Source organism: Chamaea fasciata, unplaced genomic scaffold, assembly GCF_029207755.1.
Source record: "Chamaea fasciata isolate MVZ Bird 193981 ecotype frontalis unplaced genomic scaffold, bChaFas1.0.hap1 SCAF_1, whole genome shotgun sequence".
Lineage (NCBI taxonomy): Eukaryota > Metazoa > Chordata > Aves > Passeriformes > Sylviidae > Chamaea > Chamaea fasciata.
Window position 1 is genome coordinate 137,117,939 of NW_027094086.1, and position 19,702 is coordinate 137,137,640.

The 19,702-nt window shown below is 39.2% G+C and overlaps 1 protein-coding gene across 2 annotated transcripts in view; it reads left to right on the plus strand.

The window, feature by feature from the left end:
• The first annotated feature begins 707 nt into the window (after positions 1–707).
• ACBD5 (acyl-CoA binding domain containing 5) overlaps positions 708–19,702 on the plus strand; it is a 28,578-nt gene continuing 9,583 nt past the window's right edge. The window contains exons 1-7 of one of the 2 annotated variants that reach the window (XM_066199402.1): positions 708–1,016; positions 2,146–2,266; positions 3,708–3,780; positions 7,421–7,532; positions 7,658–7,690; positions 18,118–18,255; positions 18,982–19,182. In XM_066199402.1, coding sequence (XP_066055499.1) covers positions 941–1,016; positions 2,146–2,266; positions 3,708–3,780; positions 7,421–7,532; positions 7,658–7,690; positions 18,118–18,255; positions 18,982–19,182 — 754 coding nt within the window. In that variant the 5' untranslated portion in view covers positions 708–940. The remainder of the gene's footprint in view (positions 1,017–2,145; positions 2,267–3,707; positions 3,781–7,420; positions 7,533–7,657; positions 7,691–18,117; positions 18,256–18,981; positions 19,183–19,702) is intronic. The other variant, XM_066199393.1, reaches the window with a different exon arrangement.

The following is a 19,702-nucleotide window of genomic DNA, read 5'->3' on the forward strand; positions in this document are numbered from 1 at the left end:
ATATATTGTGTACTAGATAAATGAACTGCCTTGAATGCCAAGTTTTTGTACTCTAGTCCATTCAACGGGGCTGTTAATTCATCCTGTTGCTCACTGGGTAAATTATTCCATTTGCTACAAAAGCAGTTGGTTTAGCATACTTTTGTTTGACTTTGCAGAGGGCTGGATGCGCAGCGCTTTTGAATGAGGCCATTCATTTATTTAGCTACCGAGCTAACTGGTAGTAGTGTGCTGGTATTCACCCACATCTTTGGATACCATGGAAATAGTTGCTCCCTGAGTTCTAGGCATGCCCAAAATTTTAATGTAAATAGGAGTCATTAAAACTATTTCAAAAAATGTGTCTACAGTGGTAATTTAGGTGAATTGTGTGGGAATAGGTGCGGGTATGAGGATGGCTGTGAGGAGGGGAGGCAGCAGCACAGTAGTCTGCCAGGTGGTAGAGGTCCTGAAGATAACTGAGGTCCGTAAAACGGGTGGATTATGGCTCGTTTTGAAATTTTCATTTTCCTGTCTTGTAGCAATACAAGCAAGGGAGCGAGAGGGCAGGAAGAGGAAGGAGAGGGAAAGAAACTACGTTTCCCGGCGTGCCCCCGCGGCCCCGGGGCGGTGCGGGAGGAGGGAAGGGCAGGGAGCCGCTGTGAGAGACGTAACATGGGCGCCTGAGGCCGGGGCGGAGGTCGGGGTGGGCTGAGCGCGGGGCCGGGCGGGCTGCGGGCGAGGCCGGTCCGAAGTGCTGGCTGGGTTGTCCCGGCCCCGCCGGAGGGGAGGGCGCGGGGCGGGAGCCGAGGCCGGCAGCGGGGCTGGGGCTGGCTACGGCCCTGCGCCTCCCGGCACCGCTCCCGTACAGGCGGCTGCGGCGGCGGCGCTGAGCCGAGCCGAGCCTGCCCCGCCGGACGCGGCCCGGCAGCCGAGCAGGAGGCGGTGAGAGGCCGGGGCCATGGCCGAGACCGGCTCTCTGCACGCCACCAGGTTCGAGGCGGCCGTGAAGGTGATCCAGAGCCTGCCCAAAAATGGTGAGCGCGGCGCGGGGGTCCGGCAGCAGCGGCGCTGTCGGGGCCGGGCGGGCTCCGGGAGCGGGCAGGGCTCGGCCGCCCCGGCAGCGGCTGGAGAAGCGCTGGAAGCTCGGCAATAGTGCTGCTCCCGCCTCTCGGGAAAAGCGCCGGCTCGGGAGCCTTCCGAGCCCTGCCAGGAGCTCCTCAGTCGGGAAGCCTGGACCAGGGGATCTGTCACCTCCTCGCGATTTCAGTCCCCCTAATATCCTAAAGTTGCTTAAACAGAGCTGTTATCGTGAGTTCCCCTCTGCTTGGATGAGTTAACAAAAGGGAAAAGAAAAAAAAAAAAGAAAAGAAAATCAGAAGGTATCTTTTTCATAAGAGTTATGATGTTTTTTTGAAAAAAAAATGTTTATTACATACATCATTAATTCAAGTGTAAGGTAAAATCGAATGTTTTTGAGGTTCTGAGGTAAAGGTGACTATAAACTTCTAATGATTAGAATCCAACCTCAAGCTACCTGATTTCATGGATTGGTTATAAATCTTCCCTGCCAGCTATTAGAGTTTTATATTTACATTTTTTACCTCTACAAAAGTGTGTTCCGCAAAGGAAGAAGAGAGAACCAAATCGGGAGGTATGGTGAAACTGTTACTGAAAGTGTTGTCAAATACCTGAAGTAACCAAAACGCTGCAGAAGGCTGTGTTTTGGGTTAATTGTGTTGGTTTGGTTATTTTTTTGAGTTCTGGAGACTCTCAGTAAGTTATCATTTGTTAACAGTAAAGTGACTTGCAAGATACTTTGTTTACTGAGAGCTAAACCTGTCCCTTTAAACTGAGTGAAAGGACATCGACTTTATGTTACTTATTACCTTTTTTTATTCTAATAGTGGAGTCTGACCTTAACAGCAGTAAAGGTTATAGTCCTTTAAACTCCATTTGAAACTTGCTGTTTGTACAGTAAATATTTTCAGTGGTGTTGGTTCGCAGTAGATGAGGTGAAGATGTTTTCTGTTGACTTTTATTGTAGTGCTGTGAATCAGGCTGTAACAGGCTGCAGGCTGTTTTCTCCTAGAACCATTAAGCTTGTAAAATACTCACTAATATTCTTGATGACAATTTAATTGTATTTTAAAATGCTTTCACTAGGTTCATTCCAGCCAACGAATGAAATGATGCTCAAGTTCTATAGCTTTTATAAGCAAGCAACCCAAGGACCTTGTAACATTCCTCGACCTGGATTTTGGGATCCAATTGGTAGATACAAATGGTAACTTTTCATGAGTTGTTGTTTTGGGGATTTTTTTTTTATGCTTGGAGTGGAGATGTTTAGAAGAGTAGCACTTGGAGAAAGAAACTCTCTAAACTCTTTCTTTTTAAATGAAAAGAACATTTATAACCTTTGATGCTTGAATTAGTTTTCTGTTGTATTCCAGCTTTCTAACTCAGATAATTTATGACTTCTCAGAGTTGCAGATGGAAATGTTCCCTTGGATTATGTAGGTGGGCAGGTTTTTCTTGGGCAACCACCATCATGGTACCTCTGCAGTGTTTATCCCATGTTGTAAAATGAAGTTTTAGGTGCTGTGAAGAATGAGTGATGTATATGAGTGTCTAGAGTTCTTCCTTCTTGAGTTTTTGTGTGTGATCTGAGCCTGAAGTAAATAAATGCTCACTGGCAACCACTAATACAGCTTTGAGCTCTTGGTTGGGAGATTGGGTTTATGTCTTTCTGGTTTGTCTGCTCAGTGGCAGGGCTTCCCACTATCTGTGTTTGCCTTGGCCTGGGAAGGCTTCTGATTCACCAAATTGCTACGTTCCCTTTGAAAAGCCAATGTGAATGTTTTGCTTATAATATTTTAATGATTATTTGTCCTGAAGAACAAATATTATTGCTGTCTTTGTGGTCATGGTGGTCATGGGAATCTGTGAAATTATTCCAATGACTTATTTTTTTTCCTCCTTCCTTCCTCCTCAACATCCCCAAGCCAGAGTGCAGGGCACCGACTAGGGCAGTGAGCTTTCATCCACCTGGATAGTTGTAGCTGGAATGTGAGCCACCAGCCTTGGTGGTTTTCTATGAGTGGGACAAATATTCTCAAATGTCAAATCATGTGCAAGACTGAGGAAATGCTTTATTGCAGTCTGTTCTGACAGATTCCTTGTGCAATACTGATAAATTTGGTTAGAGTTTTGTCTTACAGAGTTGTAGAGGGGAAGATTATATTTAGGTCATAAGTAGCTGCTGTGGTAACTATTTGCCTGCTAGACTGATGTGTCTTTCCCCAGTTGCTGAACTCAGACAGATTTTTCTTGTAGCTTGTTCTACCTGAGTGGCAGCTGTTTGTAAGTGCTGGCTTAAGTGTCTGGGCCTGTTTGTTTTATACAGTAGAGGATCTTAAACTCAGTCAGAAGGATAATGTGTGTGTCTCGTATCTGGGCTTATTTGTAACTTACTGGGTACAAAATCTTAGGTAGTCAGTGAGAAACTCTTCAGTCCCCAGTCTGTTCAGTTTGTTGCTTCTTCTTCCACTGTGTGATTATACTAGCAAATTATATATTTGTACCTAAAAAATAATGTGACTCATTCTTGCATTTTATTTGTATCAGAGAAACTTTGGACATTACATAATTGACCTACTTAAGGCCAAGCTGAAAAAAATCCAGTACGCCCTGAAGATACTGAAGGTATATGTGACTTTCTTTCCTAGGGATGCTTGGAGTGCCTTGGGAAACATGTCCAAAGAAGAAGCCATGATAGCCTATGTTGATGAAATGAAAAAGGTATGTTTACAAATGAAGGGATTTTCTAGAACAAATGTTCCAGAAGTAGAGGAATGTGAGGCAGGTCTTGCTGACTACCCCTGCCCGAGCTCCAAATGAGTTATCCCCTATGTAAACTGTTACATTTCAGTACTATGTTGTTTGGCCTGTGGGGGAAGAAAATTACAAAGTTCCTTAAAAAGCTACAGAATTTGTATTGTTTTCAGAGAAACGTGAGAGCTCTAGCTGATGTGAAGCTTAAATGACAGAGCTCAAGAAAGTGAAATATTAAAATCATGGTAAAGGGGGTATTAAAGAAAAAAAAATGGTACCACACACTGCCTCAGTTCTTAGAGCTGAGAGAGGTAAGTGATCCTTATCCTGAAAAAGAGACTAGAACAACTTTCCAGAAGGACTTTGGGACAAAAGATCTCACTCTCATAACTGGAGACATTATTATAATCAAATATGTAAACCTAATAATTTTCGATTTTTCAGGAGGAACTCAACAACCTGAATTTTCTGTGCTTGTTATGAAAATATTCCATAATATTATCCTTGCAGTGAAACTCTTAGCATTGAGTAATGTGCTCTGTTTTCAAATAGATGTGTAACTTGTAAACAGTCACAGTTACCGTATTAAGCGGGAATTGCATTATTAACTAAACAGGGTTAAAAGTGTCATGTCTTTTCTTAACTAACCCTTTTCACTGCAGTCTTTCACTGAAACTTTTAAAGATGACTTTTCCAGTTTAACGACTATTTGCTGACAATCTGAATAAAAGTATAATTGTAATCTATTATTATAATGAGGTTTGAATCAAGGGGAAAAAGTTCTACTCTGAATATGCTTGGCTTTTTTCCTAGGCCACTATCTTGACATAAAACTCTGAATCTGTTTAATGGGTGATACAACTAAATTTTTTACTAGGCAAGGAGCTGGAGTCTCATTTACTGTTCTTTTTCCTGTCTGTAGTTCTGGTAATTTAGTTCCTGCTGCTATTACTGTATCTGCTCTAAAATGAAAAATAAGCAGCTCCAGAAAACACAGTAGGCCAAATACTTTTTGTTTGATTAAAAATTCCCCTAAATTTTAATAATTCCTTTGAATGTGTGCCACAAGGTTTAGTGCTTCATTTCAAATCTTGTATTCAATATATGTTGATATTTCAGTAGATTACCTTATGGGTTTTTTTCAGTGCAGTAACTGGTTTGGACAGGACACTAAAACCAAGTGAAACTGCAATGTTTGTTCTAAAAAAACTCGAGTAAACTTTCTGTGAGGAAGTCTGCTTCCTTGACCCTAATGAAGCACAAATATTCTGCTTCTGTGTGGATTGCATGTAGGGATTGGAGAGCAAATGACTTCCAGCCTTGCTCAGCTTTGAAACTGGGGAATCTGTTTACCCTGCTTTGGTGCTGTTTCAGCTCTCACATTTGGACTACTAGCTTCAGCTTTTCCATCCCAATTGATTCTACTTGCAATGTCAGTGGAAGTGCATTTCAAATGGATCCACTGGGTTGTTCTATCAGCATGTAATGCACTGATCCTCATGGACTTACTGTGGGCAGTCTGCTGTTGCTGCATAGGTATCCATTTCTGAGGGGGCAAAAAGCCACTTGTATGCTCATATCCCAGGACTGTGTATAAGATTGCCATATTCTCCCAGCCCTGGGGCATTCCCTGGCATTTGCACATTGTGTTTGGCCTATATATTTTGTCACAAAATTCCAGATTTGTTTTGGGTTTTTTTTTGCCCCTTCTTAATGTGGTAACCTTGAAAATTACAGTTGAGGAATGTGTCTTGGTGAGGTTTTGATATGCTGGTGAGAGATTACCAAATGTCTTTTTTTTTTAGTAAAAATAAACCAAATGGACCCAAGCTAAGATTCAAGGGTAGTTTGTTTCAGGTGGCCTTTCTGAAATTTATTTTGCAATGCTGTATAAACTAATTTGTTTACATTTCAGAGATAGTGTTTTGTTATATATTACAAATAAGTGATATCTTAGCATGAAGTGTTAACACTCTGTGGTGTTTCTAATTTAAAACATGAGTATGTATGAATTGTGTGACATTCAAGGAAAACAGTAAATCAGGATACATAATATCTTACTTTTCACTTTCAAATTTTGAGATTGCTTATTAAGCCTAGTGGCTATAATAAGCAAGCAGTTACTTTTGCTGGTGGAAGTATTTTCTCTTTTCGCGCTCACCTAAAAGCTAGCAGTTAGAAAAAGTTCAAAGAGTGGCTCTAAGTAGCACAGAATATATTGAGGTCTGTTTAGAATACATGAAGAGCAGTAATGTGCAGGCGTCACAGAAATGCACGTGTAAAACAGCTTACAGAGCTGACTATAGAAATAAATACATAACAAATACCTTATTTGAAAAACCTTATTCTAGAATAGGCTTCTTGTTTCTCTCAATGTTACTGAGGTAAAGTTCGATCTCTGTTTCATATCCAGCTCTGTGTATCTGAGTATTTCTCCCTAACAAAGACAGAATGAATTACGTACACTGAACAGATCAGAGAAGTGGCAGTGAAACTGCAGGTTGATAGAATTGCTGTCTCTTGCTAGCCTTGACTGGTTTGCAAGTGTTGACTTGCTAGGTGTTAGCCTGCCTGGAGCTCCTGCTCTGTGCAATAACACTGCAACTTTTGTTCCTACTGCTTGCTGGTGTGCTTGGTGCCTTTGAGCAGCATATTCTGTGGCAGCGCATACCTTCATCTGTTGCTTTCTTGGTGCCCTTCAGGAGGAGGAGGTGCACTGTAGCTGTTAGTTTGCTTCAGCCTCTGTTTTTACCTATAGCTATTGCCACTTTCAAAATATGGTAACTAAAAAAGCAGAGAATGCAAGAGGAACAAAGCTATTAGCTTGTTTGAAAGGACTTAAACTAGAACTGGACAATAATACCATGTGCTTTTAAAATAGTATCCAACTATTGAATCTCTTCTGTTTCATTTATTTTAGATTTAAGATTTTGCATTCCTGTCATATGATCAAAGGTATTGTTTCTGTAACTTAAAATGAAGAAATGCACCAAAAATGGCTTCAAGAGCAGAACTTGGTTCTGGCTTGTTCTTCTTCTAAGTGGGTCTTAGTGGTCAGTTTTGCTGTGTGTCCTTTGTATTGTGTCCTTTTTTTTGTTTGGGCTTAGAAGGACCTAGTGGAGCACTTCTGATCTGCTCCTTACATTCCACTGAGGGTAGCAGGATTTGACAGTACGAAGAATCCTCTAAGACAAAAAAGTATCTCTGTTTTATTTTCTCCACGGAAAGACTTGTCTGTAAAATAATTATATTGGCTAACAGCAGCCTATTGAACTTTGAGGTGGTTTAGTTTGAAATTGCAGAAACAATGGATTCCAAGGTCTACTAATAAATACTGTGTCAAGGCTGTGTTTTAGTGTTGGCAAATGCATTAGCTCTCTCATCTCATCTTCACCTGAAAAAAAAGAATCTTGTCCAAGAACTTATTTTATGTTGTTTCCCTGTAATTAAAAAAAAAAGTTAAAAAAATCAGAATAACAAGTTTAGTGACTTAGTGAAATGTTACTGAGTTTTACAATGATCAGCAGTTTCTAAAATCAGTTGAAATGAATGACTAAATCATTGAAATGCTGTTTCATAAGATTCTTCATGTTTTGGACTTGTGCAGATTCTTGAGAGTATGCCAATGACGGACAAAGTTGAAGAGTTACTACAAGTAATAGGCCCGTTCTATGAAATAGTAGAAGATAAAAAGAACAGAGGATCTGACCTAACATCAGGTTCGGACGAATAACTTTCTTTGTACTAATAATCATAACTCAGTGTTTTTGGGGGCTTGTTTTCTGTAAATGATTTAAAAGCTAAATCTTGCATCTCTCTGTTCATTCTCTTTACCATATGGCAGTTCGAATGGAGAAAGTCTCTAAGTATTTGGAAGGTAGGAATGATAAATTATGTGTAAATCCATCATTTCCATTGTTTTGGTGCTGTAGGAACTTCCTGCTAACACTTGTGACTTCTGGGCTTGCCACCTCATTAGGCTGGGTTTTGTTTTATTTTACTTTTGAGGTGATTAGGTCCAGGAAGCTGCATATTTAGTCCTTGTTGACGGGCTTTTTGAGCTGTTGAAGGAAGCCTGAAGAAAGGAGAGTATTTAAAATGAACCAACTCTCCCAACCAAATCTAGTTTGTGCCTTTCCATTAAGAAAATGAACAACTAATGTGTACTGATACATTCTGATGGAGATGTGGCTTGTCAAACTGAATACAGTTCTGGTAATCCAGCTCTGTCATCTAATCTAAAATTAAAAAAAAAAAATTAGCAATCAAACCTCATGCTTTTTAAATCATAGCTTCTCTAATACATACAAGTTTCCTGAGGCTCAAGTTCATGAAGGGAATATTTAAACGTTTTAAATTACAGACAGGTGGCAAACCTAGAGGTATCAGAGCTGCATAAAAATCAGTGTGTTGATTTTTATTTACCAATACCATTGTGAGAATGTTTTGATCATACCAGTCATTGCGTTACAGGTAATGTGTTCATAAGGCTGTTTTATAAGTCGTACAGTTGTTTAAATCTGGCTTAAAATTACATTTAAAAACTGAAATGCAACACGGCAAAACTTGAAACTGTTTTTAAAAACCAAATCCATTGCACAAACAAATTGGTTAATGTCTGTAAGAAGTATGAGTCAAGTGGTTAAGTTGCCTTTTGTATGTGACTTTTTTTCCCCCTGCCTTAAAGGAATATGGTTTTATTATCAAGCCTCAGAGAAACAGAAATAATTTTTCATTGTTTTGGGGGAAAACAATGAAGCAGTAGAAGTTTTTACATGGCCATTTTGGAAGTGGGTGTGACTTTTTTCGCAACTGAAGTTGTGTATACTTCATGTGTGGGATGTAATAGGTTTGCCTGACAGCTGGATTGATGGGCAGGTATCAGTAGATTCAGGTCAGTGATCTGTGTAATAAGGATTTACTTATACTTGGTGTCTGTGGCACAGTGCCAGAAGCCACTTCTTTAAAAAATGACTTGCATAGAGACACAGAAAATCATGGAAGTTAAACTGTACCAGTTTCCATAGCAAATCTAGCATACTTGTTTTTTAAAGAGGCAGTTTAAACATAAGACCGTGTAAGTTAAAGAGAATATCAGATTTCAGCTTTACCTTGTTCTGTCATTGTTGCAATAATTCTGGTGATATGTCATCATTCATACTGCTTATAGGTGCAACATCTGATTATGCCACAATGAACTAGGACAGAATTTTCACAAAGTCCCTTGTATGTTACAACTTTACCATTGCATTTAAGGTTTTGAAGTCCATTCTTTGGTGCTCTTGGCACTTCCCTGATCAAAAATGAAGCTGGAAATAATTATTGTTGTTTACAGTACAGATACCAAAATACTTCACAGAAGTATAGAAGAATGATTACCTTCAGTCTTTTAGATACACATTGAAGAATAGAACCAATGTGCCCAAGTCTGTGTCTGAGATGATGTAGACACTGGTGACAATACTGTTAAAAATTGACACACCGTTATGTTTTGATTGTGTGAGTTTACCCAGTCTTGTTTCTTTCCTCCCCCCCAAGTCCCTACACTCTGTAAATTCTGTTGTGGAAGGTATGTTTTTCAGGGGAGGGCAGTTGTTATATTCTGAAAACTGGGACCCTTCTCCTTGACTGCCTTGCTTCATATTGTACCCCCTTCTTCTGGTCCATTCTGTTTTGAGTTTGCCTTCCATTCTTCCATCAAACTAATCTGTATGCAAATCATTAATTGTTTAAGAATTGTATGCCACTGTCTCAAAATCAACAGTTTCTTGAATTAGTGGAAGAGAATTGTCTGTAAGCTCAGTGTACATCAGTTATGGCTTGTGTATTGTCTCTAGCAGATTGGCCGCAACAGAAAAGTATAGCCTGTTATAATTGCATTTCTAGTCTTTGTGGTTTCTTTGAAAATGTTAAATACAAACCATTGAAATACTGCCTTTCTGAATCAATTGAGCCTGTGGCTCCTTAATAAAGAACACAGAAGTCTGACATGCTAGCATTGAAATAAACTACTTGTAGATCTATTAGAAAACGAGAACAAACTTAGTGAATCCATGGGTTACAAATATCCAGACTTGACTGTGTTGGTAAAGAGAGAAAAATAGAGGACTCACTCCAATAGGCTGAGCAAATGTAAGAGTTATTTTGAAAGCGTGTAACCTGGGTAGTCTTTGGAAAGGTCACCCTGCAACTGTGTGAAATGCTTCACTTCTCTAGAAAGCTGTGTCAGTAGTCTCTTTCTGACAGGTGTGACGTGCTTCTTTACAAAGTCATTGACAAATTAATCTTGGGTACATGAAATACTTGACATCAGAGAAGAAAGTGGGCTCTTAGCTGAGGGTGCTGCAGAAGGGAAGAGGTAACCCTTGCAACATTGTAGAAAGACTCTTTTTTGTAGCTGCTGGAAGAGTAGAGGGACACATAAGGTGGATGAGTGCTCTAGAAGAGCAGCATTTTAACTTTTTTGCACTTGTTAGTAAATGCACAAGAAATCTGATGTCTAAGTCAATGTTAAAAAGGCAAAGAAGCTTCGAAACACCATTGCTCAGTAAATGTGAATTTTTTAGAATGGGCATTCAAGCTTTCTTGTGTAGTAGCTGAAGAAACTAAAGGTGGGCTAGGAATGTCACCCTAGTGATCTGAAAGGGGGTGGAAAATACTGAGAGTTTCAGAACCAATTCATCCTTCAGAAAGTTTCCCTGAGAATGTTTGTGGATGTTTTCTTTTTTTGGAATGAGAGTAAATCCAAAGGGGGCAAGGAAATCCCTATCAGACAGGCTCCCACACTAAGTTAAGGTATCTGAACAATTAAGCAAAGTATCAGGAAATTGTTTACAAGTTGTTCAGTAGAATTTTGCTGTATAATCTTTTTGCTGTGTGATAAGGCATTTAATGTGTTCAAAAATCCTACCAAATAAAGATGACCCTTTGCTTGCATGCTGAGTACTAGTGGTGTTAGTAAACCTTTGTGAAAACCAAATGTTGCCTCCGGTAACAGGAAGTTAGGTACTGCAGAGGCTGTAGGACATTTCAGAGTTATAATAGTCTTAAATCTTGGCTTCCTAAGGGGTGTTTCTCTCCCAAAAGCTTTTCTCCCAGCTGTGTTGCAGTTGCACCAGATGAAGATCTGTTGAAGCAGGGTGCTGTGTAGTGCTGCATGTGCTGGCTGGGGCAGTGCTGATGGCAGCACGGACTGTTAAGGAGGAACCTGTGCAGGGCACTGTTTGTGTGAATGGCAGAAGCTGGCCCGGCTCACAGGCAGACACAGCTGTTTAACAATTTGCTTGCATTCGTCATGGTGTCTTCTTGCATTCCATATGGAAGCTAGGTTTAAAAGACCATACTCAATGAGGTTTGTGTGCTTTTAGAGCAAGCAAATACATGTAAACATTTGTATTTCAAAGGCAGTAGTTAGTACAGGACATAGATCAGCTTTGAAAAAAGTAAGCCTCTTCCTAATTACTATTTTCCTGGTAGAAATACTTTTCTTACTCTTAAAATAGAATATATTTTCCAACTGTGTTTCTTTAGAGTGCATATGACTAGTTTATCTTTTCAAATAGTTTTGTTTTCTCAAAGACCTTGTCAGGTTTTTTCAGCGTCTTTGCTTTCTAATGGGCCATTTGGTGGCTCTTTCTGCTTGTGTGTGAGGCTTTGCTCTGAAACACCCTCTGTTTGCCTCAAAAGCTCACTTTTTTGTGGCTGTTTAACTTCAAAGATATTTGTTTAAGAGATTTCCTTCCTTTTCCTTCCACCTTTCTTCACCAGGATTTTTACAGAACTCAATGTCAGTGAATCTTCTTAGTCATTGATAAGAAAGGGGAAAAGCTAAAATCCATGTTGCCCTGAACTGCAGTGCATTATTAGGTTCTGTTAGTGGCTGCACCACAATGAGGAGTTGCATTGAGGCAGGAGGAGCTGCTGGGTGTGTGGGTGAGTGAGGTTTTTAAAATCCCATCCTTTAAACTTTTCTTCCCTTCTAGTTTCCAATTATAAATTAACAGGTACAGTCAAGGTTACAAATGATACTTAGAAAGGCTAGTGTGAAACTTGCTACACAAATATTTTTTGTTAAAATCTCAGTAGTTTAGCCTTCAGAAGTGTCTAGAACAATCTCTCCAGCATTTGCTGCAGGATGGGATTATTATAGAAATTAAGGGCTGGGCCAGCAAGTGCCAGTCAGTGTAGAGTCTTCAGTAAGATGTGGAACCAGTGCCTCAACAAGCCATGGCTCATCCTATTGCAATCTATATCTGCTTCAGGCTTTACACACCAAATCTCAGCCTCCTTTGTGACTCTACTTCAAGCTGATGGCTTTATGTCAGTGCTGTCTGACAGTGCTGGAAATCAGGGCATAGCCATCAGTGTAGCTCTAAGCCTTGAGCATTTCAACAGCTCCCCTCTCATACAGAGTGATCAGAAAATATATATATTGCCACAGGGTGAGCAGCAAAGTATCCAAATGTGAAAATGTAAGATTAAAAATAGTTTCTTTCTAAGTGGAGGGAGCTATGAGAAGATTTCTTCCATGGAAAGAAAAGCCTATCTGTATTGTGATTCATGCTGGCTTGAGTCAACAGTAACAGTTTTGGTGCATAATTGGTTGTTGAACTTTTTTCTTCCAGCCAGACAAGATTTCCCTGCATTAAATGATAGTAAATGTCAAAAGCTCTTCAGGTTTCATAATTTAGAAGATGTACCCACTTGCTGTAAAATTCTGGTGTCTTATATTTTAGCTGTCTTATTGTAGTTGAGATCTTGTGATGAAAGAACTGGAATCTGTATTTCTCAGAGCTCTGTTCTACAAAGACAAGCTACAAAGAAGAAGTGAATAGAGGTGTGGGAGGCTGGGGAAGGACAGATGTAGGTAGTTGTGTCTTGATTGCTGTCATAAAAGTGCCCAATGGACACAGACTGGTGTTTCACATTTAACTTCGTATAGCAGAAATAATTAATTATAGCCTTTAAGATGCATGGAAAAGCCAGTTGTTTTACCTCTGATGTTGTGTTTGATACAGGCTTTGTAAAAGGCAGTTCAGATGGTAGGCTTGGAGCAGATGGCAAGAGAATATGGCCTTAATGTTATTTCTTTTTCTTTTTTGGTACAAGGCAAAACAATTTTTGATTCAGGCTACAATGTGCAACTCAGCTGTGTGCCCTTGTGTTGTTTCCAAGCATAATTCAGTTTTCTTTATAGGGTTCTGAGTTCACTGTGCTCGTGTTTTGCATTTTCTGGGACAAAACTCAAGAGTGTAATAATGCTCCTTCCTAGTTGCCATGCAAAGTGAAAGTTCCAAGTGATGACTTTTATCTCTTCTGCACAGAAAAGAGCTTAGCAAGTTTCGCTTCTCCCAGAAGGAAGTAGTACCAGGCTTGGGGATATCCTGGAATGATGTTACTATGCTTTCAAGTTACAACATCTAAGAAGCAGCTGTTCTTCATATTCATTCTCACATGTTGGCTGAGGTGCTGACAGAAAGCTGGCAGAGCCTGGATCCATTGCTTCTGCTGCACAGGCACCATGTAACTGAGCTGTGTGTGCCTGGTGGCCCTGGACATCCGGGGGCCTTCGTGGAGCTACCTGCCACTGCTGGGAATGCCTGTGGAGCAGCTGCTGTTCTGCCTGGGCTGCTCTCTGCCAGGAAATCCCAGGCATGTTGTTTCTACTGCAGAAGGCTGAGGAGCATCAGGGAGGAGGGAAAGGTGTCCAAGTCAACCCCAAAACTTGGTATCCTTATTTCTATGGCACATATTCTGAAAATCCTTGAGAAAAGGTTCTGGCGATATGGATGGGGATGAGAAACTCCTTAGATACTGCAAAGTGTAAAGGTTTGGGATGACTAGTCAGTGATCCTTAATACTGTACTTGCAAGTTAATGTAAATGTCTGAGAAGTTACTGTTTTCTCTGTTTGTTCTTATCCACAGACTATTGTTTTAATGTTTATTAATGGTAAATAAAGATATGAGTATTGTTGATTAAAATGTTTTATTAAATACGGAGGCATCTCTTGGAGTGTTACAGCTTGAAAAGCACATAAGCAGAGAGAGTAATGCTGACAAAACAAGGTTGTAGTCTTTTAGAGTATATGAAAAGAAAAATAAAAATGAGGAGAGGCTTTTTCTGTTACAATAAAGTTTAGGAAGACTAAACCCCAAAAATAAAGGAAAACTATTTAGAGGAAGATGTGGCTACCCCAGTATGTGTGCTTAGGGTATACATTTTTCAGAAAACTTGCACCTAATGCACTTAAATTTAAAAGAAATAAAACCATGGTAGTTACAATAATGATTTTTAGATTTTTCAGTCTGTGTTTCTGACGGACTCTTCTAAAATCTCTTTTTATTTGTGGTGGCTGCTTGTTTGAGTAGTGTAGAACATATTACAGAGCAGGCTGGGCCCTTGGAAATTTTCTTTGTAGTGTCCTATATTAAAAAGAATGCAAGGAAATGAGGGAATAGAAACTCTTGTTCTAGCTGAAGAGCTTATTGCTCCCAGATGCTTGCCTGTACCCCTTGTGTCTCATGCAGTCACTCCTTGCAGTATTTTGGTACATCCATTTCAAAATGAGGTGGGGATTTGTGTAACCAAGTGTATTGGAAACAGCAGAATATGGTTGCACAAACCTGGAATTGAAGCAAGGAGCCTACTTGGATCAGTAACAAGCATGAAAACACCAAGGGGTGATGATTAGAAAATAATTACAGTTACCTGATGATGAAAACAATTTCGTACAGCATGTAGACTCCTTGAGACTTAACATAAACACAGGCATGCAGGGAGATCCCTGTACAAGATGATACAAGTGTAGGTCATGGAAATAATCTAGTGGTTAAGATATTGCTGCTATTGAGCAGATAATAAAGTTACAGTATTTCATGAAAATATGTAACTTTTGTTAAACAGTGAGGGTGTACACAGCTAGCTACATGTTTTATCACATCTTTCATGTGCTGTTGTAGACTGGCTCCTGATCACTGGTATTTGCAAAGCATGAGGCTGTAGAACTTGTGTGAGGATGATACTGTGGTATAATGGGCTAACCATCAGTACAGCTCCAGCAGTGCATTTTAATTTTGTGTAAGAATTACATGCCTGTTCATAAAACAAAAATACAAGGCATTTGAGAAAAACCTGCTAGACAAGGTTCTTTTTGTAAAACGACCTTCAAACTGGGGCAGATCTACAGAGGCATGTAGGCTCTGAACTCCCACCTGGGTAACAAAAATGGCCTCAAAATACGTGGAGTTAAAAATCACATACTTACTTTTGAGAAACTTATCCCCATTACACAGGTCATTGAGGAGAATTTTGGTGCTGCCTTTAAAGAAATATATTTAGAATGGCTTGTAGGAAATCCCTTAAGAGAGCTGACACTAGAAAATAAACGTCTAGTGAAAGCTTGTAGAGAAGCTGCATGTCTGTTCTTCACATCCTTTCCATCTAGCCTTTTTTTTCTTTTTTTTCTTTTTTTTTTTTTTTGTCAAGTCCTTCTTTCTATTTTAAGTTGTTACTGTTATACAGCTCCTAGTATTTAGCATTAAAAACCCCAAGCCCACACCCCAGGCTTTTACAGAATAGAACTCCTATGGCTAAAAAGCAGTACAGCTTTCATTTAAAAAATTGTCACAAATCTCACAGTTTGATGTTGTACATAGTGAGATGAAAATAATAAGCCAAGAGGAATTCTATTTTATCTAAAGTAGGGCAACAGAAAAAGCTACTACCATTTTCCGTGCAGTTGAAGTGAGTGCATTAAATAAAGGGGTGAGCGGTGGCTGGCTGGGATTAGCACAAACCAAGTAAGGTTTTAAAGGCTTGCTCAACAACTCAAGCGTGTCATTCACGCTGAGGATACACATTTCCTCGGGGAACAGCCATTAACCTACTAGCAGGGGCTGTAGAAGTCACTGCTAGTTAGCTCTGCTTAGTCTTTAAACCTGTCACCCCCAGGATTAAATTGATGCAATATTGACCATCCTGTCTGGTTCCTTGGCAGATGCTCACAGCAACGAGAATGGCAGGCAGCTGTGGGTTTACCATGGAGTAAAAGCAATTGGGGATGGACCTGAGGAGAGCAGTGTAAGGGTTCTGAGGGGAAGCACACAATTAGGCTTGACATTTCAGGTGGCCAAACTCTGTGCAGGGTTGTATTCTTAGAGTCTGCATCAAAGCAGTGCCTCCTTATGGTCTTTGGGAGCTCTGTTGCCAAGAATGACTTTGTGGAAGAAATATGATCCTGATGGATTTCAGTTATTCAGATGTCCTGTTATATGATGCCATAAATCTGTAACTGTTGATACATTCTCTCAGTTTCTTCTCTTAATTTAAATGTGATACATCACTTAGAACTTTCCCCAAATGAATAACCTCCTCACTTCATGTAAGTGAAGAAAGAACATGCTTGAATGTTCAAAAACATTCCTTTCAAAAAGAAAAGAAGTAAATCTTAGGAAAAACTGTACGGTGTAGCTGGGGCTTTTTGCAGTATCTTTGGTAGGGTGAGCAGCTTTACAGTTTTAATTCACCATCACAGCTCAATGTTCCTCCTGGTCTTGCCTTTCCTGTTTACTCCCACGGCTGGGTAGGACATGTGGATGATTGTGTCCCCACTCCCTTATTGTTAAAGGGAAAGGTGATGTGTACCTTACGGTGCCAAGGGGGCTGTGTCTGTGCCTAATGCTCATGCTGTGAGGACATAACTGCTGCTTTATCCTTCTTATGCTGCTGCTTCTCAGAAAAACATCTTGAGAACTGGGATTCACAGTTCATGAAACACACTTCTGAGAACAAAATGGGACTATGTTGGGATTTCTCTTTTGTGAAGTAAATTTCCATGCAAATAAGTAGTGTCCTTCTACGAGGAGAAAATGAGCAGGTGCCTTTATTCTTGTAGTGTACAAGACAGACAATACTTTTCCAATTCTCATTTTACGATAAAGTAGGATTTTATTTAATCTTCAGATAAGAGATGGATTAAATCAATCCAAAGCAGTGATGCAGGGTGCCCACAGAAACACTACCTTGCAACAAAACTAAGGTAAACTTAATATTTAACATATTCATTGTTACTATACAATACGTTATTTTAGCATTTTTTCTTTTTTTAAAGTGCTGTGGATAAGCATGGAAACTAGAGAAATGTGGCAAGGGTCTTCATTGGAAGGTTTAAGTAGAAAAAAGCCTTAGCTTTAAATTACCATGCAGCAAGAGGAAGTAGTGAAGCTGGTTTGGCAACTCCAGTGTAATTGGATATTATTTTTCTGTTTAATGTTAAGCCTAAACGTAGGAATAAATCTTTCAAGGTTCTGGCGAGGGAATGTAGAAATTATGCAAATGAAATGCTGTGATGACAAAACAGTCAGATTTCAGCCTTGGAGCCAACATGTAAGCTGCAAGTGTCTCACAGAAACTGTCCCCTCTTTGTACCTTTGTGCTCTGTCCTGACATAGGAGGCTTAAATGATCATCAGGATGTATTTGACCATAACTTTTTTTACAGGAGATGGTAGAATTGTCCTTTATGTACTTCATATTTTTAAATCTTTACCTTTCAGTTTTTTGTACAGTTACAGTAAATTGTGATCCACATCAAAGACGGGGAAAACAGGGATTTGGTAGTTACTTTATCTATATCAATATTTGGGGTTTTTTTTAATATTTATGAAAAAAGTGCTCAACTTACATATTAATTTCATCAACTTTTTCACTGAAATCTGAGAATTTATTTCCATGTGTCATTTGTTAGGTAAATATCTGTATAAACATGAGTCCTGTTACCATATTTTGCATCTGCCTAAATTGCAGCAGAAGATGTGTGGAATGTTGTATTTACCTTATTCAGAATTCTGTTGTTCATATAATTGAATATAATGTTTCAAGATTTGCCTTTGAACTGTGAGCAGGTTTGAAACATTTCAGCCCAAAAGGGAAATTCTGTTAAAACAGTGACTTCTGGATTTAAAAGAACATGGCCACATCAGTTCCAGCTGCAGATGTAACCTAAATACAGTAATAGGCTTGATCTGAGACTCCTTCTAGAAGTGGCTGCAGGCTCTTCCCTGTGGGCTGCCTCAGAGTCATTGAGATTATCTGCAACAGCAGTCAGGCACTCAGTGATGGGCCACAAAAGAGAAACATTAAACCAATTATTAAAGAGCTTACAGAAATAAGCTGCCATTATTTGGTACATCCTCTAATATGGACGTGCCTTTGTAGATCTGTGACTGATAGTTTTGGGGGTGATAGTGGTGGGATATGTTTGTTTCCTTTAAAATACATTTTTTTTTCTTTGCTTTTTTTCTTAGACCTTAGTAACGTTATGAATTCCACTCCAAATATAAAAGTTGTAAATGGAAAAGCTGAAAGCAGCGATAGTGGAGCGGAATCAGAAGAAGAAGGGCTTCGTGAAGAGGAAGAAAAAGAACTGCAGATAAATGGAAAGGGTAAATTTTCTGGACCATTGTGTCTCCCACATTTGTTCTTAGCCACCTAAGTAGCAGAAAATACCAAAGTATCATGAATGCTGTACTTTTTAAAGGGAATTAGATGCAAATACATGTGAATGCATATGTGAAAGATGTCTGTGTTTCAACGTAGGCGGTAAGAATTAAAACCAGTACAAATTTGCAAGCTATGCCATACGATTTTTGACTTGCCTAGCAAGTTCTGTTGAAAGGTTATTGAAATATTTATACCCTGCATTGTTTTGGGTTTTGTTGCCAGTGCTTTTTTGTAAGAGCTATGAATGGCTACATGGCCTGTAAGAGTAGAATTGAAAATTACTTTTTTTTTCTTCAGAGAAAATAAAACAGAACTTTCAGTGAGATTCAATTAGCGGGTCCATAAAGAAATAGATGCTGAAATAACAGCATCTAGTGAAAACCAAATGAAATTACTTGTTTAGAATTCTATACAGATGCCCTCCAAGGACGTTAGGATTATTATTTAGTTTAGAAGAGACACCTACTTCAGATTTACTTATTTATGTTTTAAGTATCTGCTCTTTATGCTTTTTACAAGAACAGAACAATCCACACAAAAATTTACCTGTTTTGTTCTGTAGATACATTATACATCCTGTCCATTAGCAAGCTAGCTGCTTGAAGAAATATGGTTTGAACTATTAGGTATAGAGCTTTTTCTTTGCAAAGTTTTCTTTTCTTCTACAGACTATAAGAATGTGAAACCCGAATCAGCAGCTGCTAAGGATTTGGAAGGCATTGTTAGTAATGGCTGTTATAAGGACAGCCTTATCCCAGATATGCAGAATGGCATCCAGACCAAATCTGCCTTGAATGGCTTGAACCCAGAGGAAGAAACAAATAAAACGGAGCCAAGCCTAGAAATAGCTCATAACTCTGCTCACCAAGGTATTGTCCTTCCAAGACCATGTTTTCATTTGCACGTATTTTTCATGAAAAATACTCTTTTCTTGCAAGCTTAATCCCGGGATTCAGAGACTAGCAATGGTGTCTTTCAGCTGCAGAAATCTGAACACAGAATACTAAAACTAATTAATTCCAGTTAAAAATAAGGCTTTCTTTTAGTTTCTCCTACAGAAAGAGAGATGAATTCAGAGACAGAGAGTACTAAACCCACAGAAATAGAAGCGTTTTCCTGTAATATCATTATGCTACCTATGCAAATACTGTTTGCCTTTGGAAGTGAATTTGTAGTAAAACAAAAATCACTTATATCTGGTTTATCATTCTGAAAAGCTGAACATTTTATAAATGCCAGTTTGTTGAAACTGGGATCTGAATATATACTTTTAATACTAGTGTAACTTTAGGCAAAACTGCTTTATACTGAGCTTAGGAAGGACACTGTAATGAAAAAGTCAAAATTAAAATTTATAATGCAGAAATGTCAATATGAAGTATAGTTTTC